The 10457-nt window shown below is 44.1% G+C and overlaps 1 protein-coding gene across 1 annotated transcript in view; it reads right to left on the reverse strand.

Annotated features, from left to right (window-relative positions):
* Positions 1-10457, reverse strand: part of LOC308293232 (retinoic acid receptor beta-like) — a gene marked incomplete at both ends in the record, with an annotated part of 170317 nt that overhangs the window by 12332 nt on the left and 147528 nt on the right. Inside the window, one exon of the mRNA XM_080735668.1 lies at positions 5065-5241. Within this exon, the coding sequence (XP_080591794.1) occupies positions 5065-5241 (177 nt within the window). The remainder of the gene's footprint in view (positions 1-5064; positions 5242-10457) is intronic.

A 10457-nucleotide genomic window follows, 5' to 3' on the forward strand; every position in this document is an offset into this window, starting at 1 on the left:
TTTAATGTATTAGTCCGTATTTTTAAATAAAAATATTTTTTACCAAGTTTGGGTCGGAGTTAGCCTGACACTCAGCCTGAATTGACATTTCATTTCACTTCATTATTCAGTCTGAACTCGCTTCCCCCCAGGGTGATTGCAGGGATGGGCGTTGCCAAAAAGAGGCAGTCTTCAGCGATTGGTTCACCGACCAACACGCTGGCTAGTGGCTAGCCTGTTGCTTGCTAGTGCTACTTGCTAACCAAAGAAACAGGCAGAATAGGAGCACTACGAACTAGTAATCAAACACAACATAACATGCCTGCTACTGGTGTTTCATAGCGAGATCGATACGATCGCATTTTACCGCAATGTACCGCATTTTACAGCGACGCGATGCGCGGTACGGTACGGCAGCGGCGCTGGTGTACTTAGAAACACACATGAGTTCTGGGAAACCCCCACCCACGCTGATCACAAGACGCTGATTCACGACGCTGATTCGCCGATCGGATTTTCAACCGAGGAAGGCCTCTTCAATGAGAGCACTTCTAGACTCCTGAATCGCCAAAACAAAAAAATTAAAGGGGTGTGGCTAGCGATTCAGGTTCTGGAACTAGGCTAGGTCGGAGTGTCACTGGTTTGGTTAAACATGGCTGCACTTATCACGTGACGTTCATCCATTCCCCCATTCGCTCATACAAGGACATGACGTGTATATGGAAGAATTGCTTCCCAGCCACCAACAGGCGCTGTTGCAGCTAACATTGCAGCAAACGAGGAAAAGCAGTACACTTGGTAAAAACTCTTTTTTGTCCCCAGTAAGACTTAATTAGGTTAGCCTAATGCAAATAACAGCCTTCCACTGCTTACAAGATACTGTACAAAACCATAACCTATGAAATGAATGGCAATATCTGGTAAATATGGTTTCCATTGTACACGACAACAACTTCAACATCCCCAAAAGGATTCAATAGAAGGGCTACAGTAACTGGGTTGAAAGGGTGCGTCCATGATGAAGGATATTCAAGGTAAGTTAGGTTGCAACCTTATTGTGTACAAAGACTTGCTTGTTCCGCCGACACAGAGACTTTTTACAGATATACATTACAACCCTCCCTCCTCTCCTCTTCTCCTTCGTTCTCTCTTCTGCTATCTGTCCTCTCTCTCTCTCTCCTCCCTGTGGGCGAGTGAGTGTCTATTAATTAAATCACTGAGTCTCCTCCAGTCCCTCTGGGGCGAGAGAGAGAGAGAGAGAGAGAGAGAGAGAGAGAGAGAGAGAGAGAGAGAGAGAGAGACAGAGAGAGAGAGAGAGAGAGAGAGAGAGAGAGAGAGAGAAAGAGAGAGAGAGAGAGAGAGAGAGACAGAGAGGAAGGAACAGTGGTTTCCGTCTCCAGTTCATTACAGAGGTTACGTTAGTTCAGTTCATCAGTCAACTTAACAAGTGAACAACAAACACACACAGCTGTAGCTGACAGACAGTCTGCTAACCATCACCTGAACTCTATGACATACAAGCTCCTTAACTCAGCGGGTGCCCACGCGTCAAACTCTTTGATGTCGCTGGAGGCCCACGACGTGTTCGCCTCATTTACTGTATTTACAGTAACAACATTAAATCTCACCGTAAGGTCGGGGCTACCCCTGATGTTTGTTTTTATGGCTAAAACTCCGGGCGTGGCTGGAAACATGACCAAATTAGATCAATCAATAGCCAAATCCTACACTGGCCCATACTAGGTGGAAGAACAAAACTTCCTGACTACGGTCATGTAACCAAGTGACGTCATTACGCATGCATTGACGCAGCAGGGCCGTGTAGAATACAATGGTGGTGGACCTGGGCAGTCAGAGGGGATAACTCTGGCTCCATCTAGGGGCAGCCAATGTGTTAACGTTGACCTTAACATTACTGAACACAGGGTAAAGTCCCTGCCCACCACCACAGAGTTTGTGCGTTCCAATCCACTCATCCGCTCAATGACATGATTCTAGGGCCAACCCAATAAACCCGTACAGCTTTGCTTATTTTTAGAAAAGTTCATTTGGTATATCCATCTTTTAGTCCAACTCGCAGCGGCTGGCAAGACTACACTTCATTTAAACAGTGAGTGGGGAAACAAACGGGGGGCCAAAACAAAGTGATGTCGCTTCTTCTGCTTATTGCTGGTTGTTGCTGGTTGTTGCTGGCCACAATCAGACGGCCTGTTTAAAATGAATACTAAGGAATAATAAAAGGAAATCTCCGGGTGGAAAGACACACACACACACACGCACGCGCACGCACACACACACACACACACACACACACACACACACACACACACACACACACACACACACACACACACACACACACACACACACACACACACACACACAGTTCGGTGTTGTGGTGGTGAGGAACCAAATGCAGAACTCACATCAAAGTATTGCAGGAAACCAAGGAGTGCAGTTTATAAGACTTTACTGAACTTAAAGGAGTAGTTCACCCCCAAAATGACTTTTCTTCCTATTGATTACTCATGCCATGGAGAGTATTGATTTGAATAAATTTACCCCCATTGATTCCGGATGGGGACCCGTTTCGAAACGGGTCCCATCCGGAACAAATGGGGGTACATTTATTGTTATCACATTTTTGTCTTAGGAATGCGACAAAAAACTAACAATATTATTGAACTCTACTCTCCATGGCATGAGTAATCAATAGGGGAAAAAAAGGCATTTTGGGGGTGAACTACTCCTTTAAACTAACAGTTAACACAAGCACACAGAATTCATACACAACTGAATCAAAACATACCAAGGAACCAGAAGAACGGACAGCAAACAGTGATCCAGCACAGAGAGCAAACACTGACTGGTTTAAATAGTCTCTGGCCAACTAGGCAGTCATTAGACCAGGGGTTCCCAAACCTTTTTGTCTCAGGTCACCCCATGAATATTTTTTTTAATCTGAAGCACCCCTACTTTATAATTTTCACTCCCAGCACCTTATATTTATAGCATATCGTCGTTGTCGGGTGGAAACCTTTTATGTCCAAAACCGTTTTGTATTTATCATCTATAAAATGTACTAAACTAGTGAAAACAGCAGATCGTCAAGCACACAACGCCTCACGATGATGAAGCAGGGCTTTGCTTTACCAAAAAACGTACACTTTTGAAACTTGGAGATACAAGGTTTCTGCCCAACAGTGACGATATTTTAGTGATTATGTTGCGAGGAAAACGTTGAGATAACAGCCATTTTGGTTAGAACTGACTGAAAATAACTTTGTACTTCAAGTTTAAAATGATACTAAATTTAAAATGATACTAAATATTTTTTCAAGTGTCCAAATAAATTCCAAATATTATCAAATGATCTCGTGGCACCCCTGGACTGCCGTCACGGCACCCCAGGGTGCCCCGTCACCCACTTTTTGAAAACCCCTGCATTAGGCAGTCATTTAGCGCTCAGCTGTGACACCAGATAGAGTTCAGAGGGAGCGAGCAAAGTGTGGAAGAACAGGGCACTAGCGGAACAACCGGGCCGGTATGCGAGCCACAATGCTCGGGCCCCCCGTCACCCGTTACACCTCGCTGGCGTAATTGTCCAATGTCCACCGTCATGATTAATGCCTTGCTTGCTTGTGCATCGCTGCCTGTCTCGTTTGAAAGTGTCTGTGGTATATTTTAATTGATACAAATTACAAAAGGTTTTGAAAGTGCGCGGCTCCACTGCAGCCATCATCACTACACTTCTCACTAAAGGTAAACAACATATTGTCTGATTGTCTGTCTGTGAATGCTCTTCCTCTTGTCCTTCACAATAAAGTGTCCCCCTTTACTTCTTCCCAATGCGTGACATTTTACCCAGGTTAATATAAACAGGAAATAGGTGCAACAGAGGCAGCGCGATACAGAAAGAGGACCCTAAAGACCATATTCACACCGCGGCCATCTTGGATCACATGACTTCCTGGGATAGCAGCCTGCATTACAAACCATTGTGAACAATGGAGCGATGGTCCCAAAATATGAGTTCTATTCAACCAATTTCTTTTTACCAAATTGACAAATGGGCAGATCCATCGCTCCATTGTTCACAATGGTTTGTAATGCAGGCTGCTATCCCAGGAAGTCATGTGATCCAAGATAGCCGCGGTGTGAATATGGTCTATTGCGAGGGAGGGGAACGAGGGGGACACCGACAGACGGTCAGGCAGATTGACGGTCATTTGGACTGAGACTGACGGTCAGTCTGAGGCCCCTGCAGTCCGTGGGACGGCAAGCGGCCTGCTACCCAGCTTAACCGGACGCTCTGCCCCTGGAACAGGGGAAGGGCAAGGGCCTGACCCAGACTGTGACACATATACACATACATACAAACATTCATATCCATACACCTACCAGGATGTCCAGACATATAGAACTATACATTAACCTACCAGGATGTCCAGACATATAGAACTATACATTAACCTACCAGGATGTCCAGACATATAGAACTATACATTAACCTACCAGGATGTCCAGACATATAGAACTATACATTAACCTACCAGGATGTCCAGACATATAGAACTATACATTAACCTACCAGGATGTCCAGACATATAGAACTATACATTAACCTACCAGGATGTCCAGACATATAGAACTATACATTAACCTACCAGGATGTCCAGACATATAGAACTATACATTAACCTACCAGGATGTCCAGATATATATAACTATACATTAACCTACCAGGATGTCCAGACATATAGAACTATACATTAACCTACCAGGATGTCCAGACATATAGAACTATACATTAACCTACCAGGATGTCCAGACATATAGAACTATACATTAACCTACCAGGATGTCCAGACATATAGAACTATACATTAACCTACCAGGATGTCCAGATATATATAACTATACATTAACCTACCAGGATGTCCAGACATATAGAACTATACATTAACCTACCAGGATGTCCAGACATATAGAACTATACATTAACCTACCAGGATGTCCAGACATATAGAACTATACATTAACCTACCAGGATGTCCAGACATATAGAACTATACATTAACCTACCAGGATGTCCAGACAGGCAGCCTTCAGCAGGGTGATCTGGTCAGCGATGGTCAGTCCAGTGAACCCAGGGACCCGTTTGGCAAACTCTACGATCTTTATGATGCACTTTGTGGCAAGTTCACTGAACTTATCCCAGAGACCCAGGTCTAGACGTACCCTCTGTTCTGCACTGGAGTTCTGAAACACACACACACACACACATCAGTTCACTGAACTTATCCCAGAGACCCAGGTCCAGACGCACCCTCTGTTCTGCACTGGAGTTCTGAAACACACAATACACACACATCAGTTCACTGAACTTATCCCAGAGACCCAGGTCTAGACGCACCCTCTGTTCTGCACTGGAGTTCTGAAACACACAATACACACACACACACACATCAGTTCACTGAACTTATCCCAGAGACCCAGGTCCAGACGCACCCTCTGTTCTGCACTGGAGTTCTGAAACACACACACACACACACACACATCAGTTCACTGAACTTATCCCAGAGACCCAGGTCTAGACGCACTCTCTGCTCTGCACTGGAGTTCTGAAACACACAATACACACACACACACACACACACACACACACACACACACACACACACACACACACACACACACACACACACACACACACACACACACACACACACACACACACACACACACACACACACTGGAGTTCTGAAACACACACACACACATTCTAATGAATGTACAGGGAAACCAATGTAACAGGTGTGATAGTTCAGGGCCACCTGGGGACAGACATGGCACCTTCTATAAGGTTACATAAAGCACATTCTCCTGCACAAAGATACACTTCCTTTATGCACTTCATGCACAATGCTCCAGCCTCACCTACAGTACATAATGGGGATGTTAAGTCTGACATCATTTTGTAGGCAGAGGAGAACTTTTGTCCCCCAAAAAAGCGATTTTTTTTTACTATTTTTACTATTTACACATTTTTCTTCTCTTTCTTGTTGAAAGGAAAGTGGTAGAATTATACTTTAGTCGTTATTTTTGTCTCAGATCTGTTGACATAGCGAGGAACAGATATTGACAATAAATCTGCTTGGAGGGCTGACTACAAAATGATGTCACGGCTTAAAAGCCCCATAGATACTGTGAGGCTGATCTGCACCTATTGTACATAAATATATATACTGTGAAGTTTTTAATTATACCCACCTGTTGCACATAGAACACACTGTGAAGTTGTTTACAGAAAGTTACAGTACAGTAGCTACTACGGGAAAATAATGCCATTGGTGTATAAAATACACCAAACTTTATGCACATGTACAGCTGAGATGCTTTTCTCATTCTCTTTGCTCTTTTGCTTTTGCACTCTCTTTCTTTCCTAAGTCATTATTACTTATTGTTTTATCTTTAGATGTGTTGTTTTCTGTTGTTCCGCTTTGTTTTATATAATCACTGCATTGTCTGTAAGGATGCCGAACAAAAATACGTTTTACTCTTATGTTCCTGTACAAAAGACCTAACGATAAAGTACAACCTTGAACCTTGAACCTTTATTACCCGGCTTGGTTGAATGCTTGATTCTGAAAATCAGCTGTGGATTATAGGAGAATAATGACCGCTCCGCTCTATAATTCACCGCTGCCTAATAAAAGGCTCAGAACACCTGCTGCACTCAGGCTGCGCTGTGTGAAACGGAGCTTGATATTTCATACATCCCGTTTTTTCAGATATCCACATATAAAAATATCTAGGTCCACACGACAAAGATATCTAGGTCTAACAAGCACACACACAGTAAAGTCTTCAGAGATATCCGGGTTCCCTGTCTACACGGATCCAGTGAATTGGATATTTTTCAATGTCTTCACTTATTGATCCGGTTTAAAAAAATATCCAGCTTCGCGGCCGAAATATCCAGCTTCGTGTGGCTGCAAGCCCCAACAGCACAAAAAAATGTCTAGCTTCAGAAATATCCAGCTCCGTGTAGCCATGGCCTTAGTGCCGTTTCCAGCCATGTAAAGGCGAAGGCTTTACTTAAACAATAACATCAAAGAAACAAAGGTACACCTCCCAGGGCGAACACAGGAAGCCTGGACCGAGGGACCCTGACATTAATGATACACTTTATTTCAGACAGAATGGGTCCATATCCATAAAAAACATGAATTCAAAACAGACAACAAGACTGTTTTCAATTAAAAAAACATATTAACACATTTCCTCCAGTGTTTCCAGAAGCAAGAGGAATACCTTGAATCACTCTGTGTGATCTCTGTCAAGGCCTTGATTAATTCATTCTTAGACTCCATAAATCTACACATAACATTCCTCAGTACAGCATGAAAGGTCGGTACTGGTCACAAACATTTCACTTGCACTGTAATCCATCTTGGATTAAAAACATAAATAAATCTAAAGGCATCATTATATGCCACACGAAGTTTCACAATAAAAAAAAAGAATAGCAGATCTACAAGCTTGCAGCGCGGTAGCTCTGCTATTTTTTAATAGTTAAAGCATAAAATAATAATACACAATAACGTGTACCCGTTCTCAATGGGTTAAAAGCGTCTGCTAAATGCCTGAACTGTAAATTGTAAACTGTAAGTAGAGGTTGTAACTTAAGACTGCCACTGCAGCGCACATAAAATGCCGTAACTCGGGCTAGGAACGACCGGGAGAGCCGGGGCCGGTACCCACGCGTCCGCCTCGTCGGCGCCAAGAGAGCCGTCAACATGAATCTGTCCCATATAGCGCCACCATCAGGCCCATTTTTTCAAAGACATTTTTGTACACTGCTCCTACACATTTTGCCCTAAAATCACGCTGCGACCTGACGGTCGCTTATCTCCCGATTGGGGAGTCTTACTGGTCTAAAGTCTGGTCCATGATGTACAGATGGAAAACAGTCTACTTAGACCAAGGACCTTCCTGTGACCGCTGTTAAAAAACAACATCCAGTGTATTTCAGGGATGCCCACAACCAAACCTACCCTGTAGCACTGCTACATGTTTATGCATTGCTGCACTAGATGGCATACATGACACACACACACACACACACACACACACACACACACACTCACACACGTGCACAGTAGAGTTTCAGGCGGGAGGCAAGCACTTTCGTCATATAGCGCACTGGATGGCGCACACACGCACGCACACACACACACACACACACACACACACACACACACACACACACACACACACACACACACACACACACACACACACACACACACACACACACACACACACACACACACACACACACACACACACAGTGAGAGGTGCTAATGATCTCCCACCCACCCTCTATCCATACACACACACACACACACACACGCTCATATCCCCGCCTATATAAATAGGATCCATATAGGACCCTGGAAGCATGGGAGGAGAGGAGAGGAGAGGAGAGGAGAGGAGAGGAGAGGATCATGGGTAATGAGGAGTGAGTCAGAGGGATGTATCTCTGACAGCTTCTTCCAGAGGGTTGTGACAGCTTGTTGTAGGAGGAAGACCTTTGAAGTGGAGAGGAGAGGAGATGCTGGAGCAGGGACGTGCCTGGCCATTGGGAAAAGCGGGACAACTCCCGAACGGCCGGTTCATTCCCGGCCGGTCCAGGGCGGACATTAGGAAAAAAAATTAAATAAAATGTCGGCCTTCGTTCCATTTTGGGGGGTGGGTGGCCAACAAAGTAAATCGTCACTGTCGGGCAGAAACCTCGTATCTCTCGCAATCTATTCTCGCAAAGCAAAGCCCTGCTTCATCATACAAGGCCGTCGCACAAAAGTAGTGAAAACAGCAGATCTTGTGTGTTTGTAGATCGGCTGTTTTTCACTAGTTTAAATCATTTTAAAATGATAAATACAAAACAAACGGTTTTAGACATACAAGGTTTCCACCCAGCAACATCGAAATATAACTCATGTAATTGGCCCACTTGCTTGTCACTTGTCATGATCTGAAATGGCAGATCTTTGAGTAGCAGCAGCAGCGCTATAGAGAGAGATCTCTCTCTATAGCGCGCAATGAGGGCCTCTCCAACTCTTTTTCCCGGGCTGAATCAGGGCCCAGCACGTCCCTGGGAGGCGACCTTTGAAGTGGAGAGAGGAGAGGAGATGCTGGTAGACTGCTAGACTCTTCACTTTCACTTACAGGAGACTCATATGGAGCTTTCTGTGGTTGTTGTTGTTCTTCTTGCATTCCAGAGCCAAATATTACAATATTTTACACATTTTACATTGTAAGCATTTAGCCTAATTGTGGGCTTGTCTGAAAAGGCCAGACCAGCATGTTCTACCAAAACGTTATAGACCGAGGTTATTCTCCTAAAAAAAGAAATACCAACAGTACAAAGGCAGGGCCTTTAAAGCTATACTATGGAAGTTGCTCAACTACTGGTCAGTAGCGGTATTGCTTATTTCGGACGTAGTGCAATGCAAGATAGAGGGCGCCAGATCCCCTTTAGTCACACCCTACCACTACTTCCTATTCATCCACAGAGCATTGATTCTAGTTGTTTTCTCCATCAGATTAAAGTGCTTTCTTTTCACTTTTTTCAACTTTTATTTCTTGTAAAAATACATTTTTAGTGTCTGCCTCATCTTTTACCATCCCAAGTAATAAAAAAAGTGAAAAGAAATCTAATGGAGAAAATGACTAGAATCAATGCTCTGTGGATGAACAGGAAGTAGTGGTAGGGTGTGACCATAGACCGTAAAATATATGGACAGTGCAAAGCATTGGTTTCTATGCAGCGCAAATGAAGTATTTTGGGTCCTTAAGGCATGGGTGTCGCCATCAAAGATTGAAATGCAAACGGGGGAGGCTATTGGCTACCAACGGTCACGTGCAACCGCAGGGATACATGGGAGAATGTGGTCGGAGCCTCCCGAAATACAGCACACAAAGAAGAACACAGCCGGCTGGTATCAGTTTAGTTGGCCACGCCCCCCGCAACTTTATCATAAATTTCAACATAAATGGCACCATATTTTCACAAAACGCATATCATGGTGATTGAAAGGCAGTTTTTAACTAGCGATAGGAACCATAAAGTATTCATGAAAATGTTAATTAAGGTTAGAAAACGAAAGGGGAAAATGAATGGGGTCCAATGGAGAACAATTCTTTTAGCGACCGGCCGGGGGGGAAAACAGTGCAACTAGCGGCCAACCATAGGACGTTTTAGTTCCGTATTGGAGTCATTTTAAATCGGTGGAACTATGCCCCTGGTGTGACTCAAAGGGATCTGGCGCCCTCTATCTCGCATTGTACTACTTTGCGCAAAAGGAGAATGAGGGAGCAGCATTCGTCATCCTCACCACCACGCTGAAAGCGTACGTTCTCACAGGCCAGTAAAGTAAACTATAGGGTGAGTGCACGTACGTGCCTGTACG

This window comes from Nannobrachium achirus (genome assembly GCF_963921795.1).
Source record: "Nannobrachium achirus genome assembly, chromosome: 10".
Classification (NCBI taxonomy): domain Eukaryota; kingdom Metazoa; phylum Chordata; class Actinopteri; order Myctophiformes; family Myctophidae; genus Nannobrachium; species Nannobrachium achirus.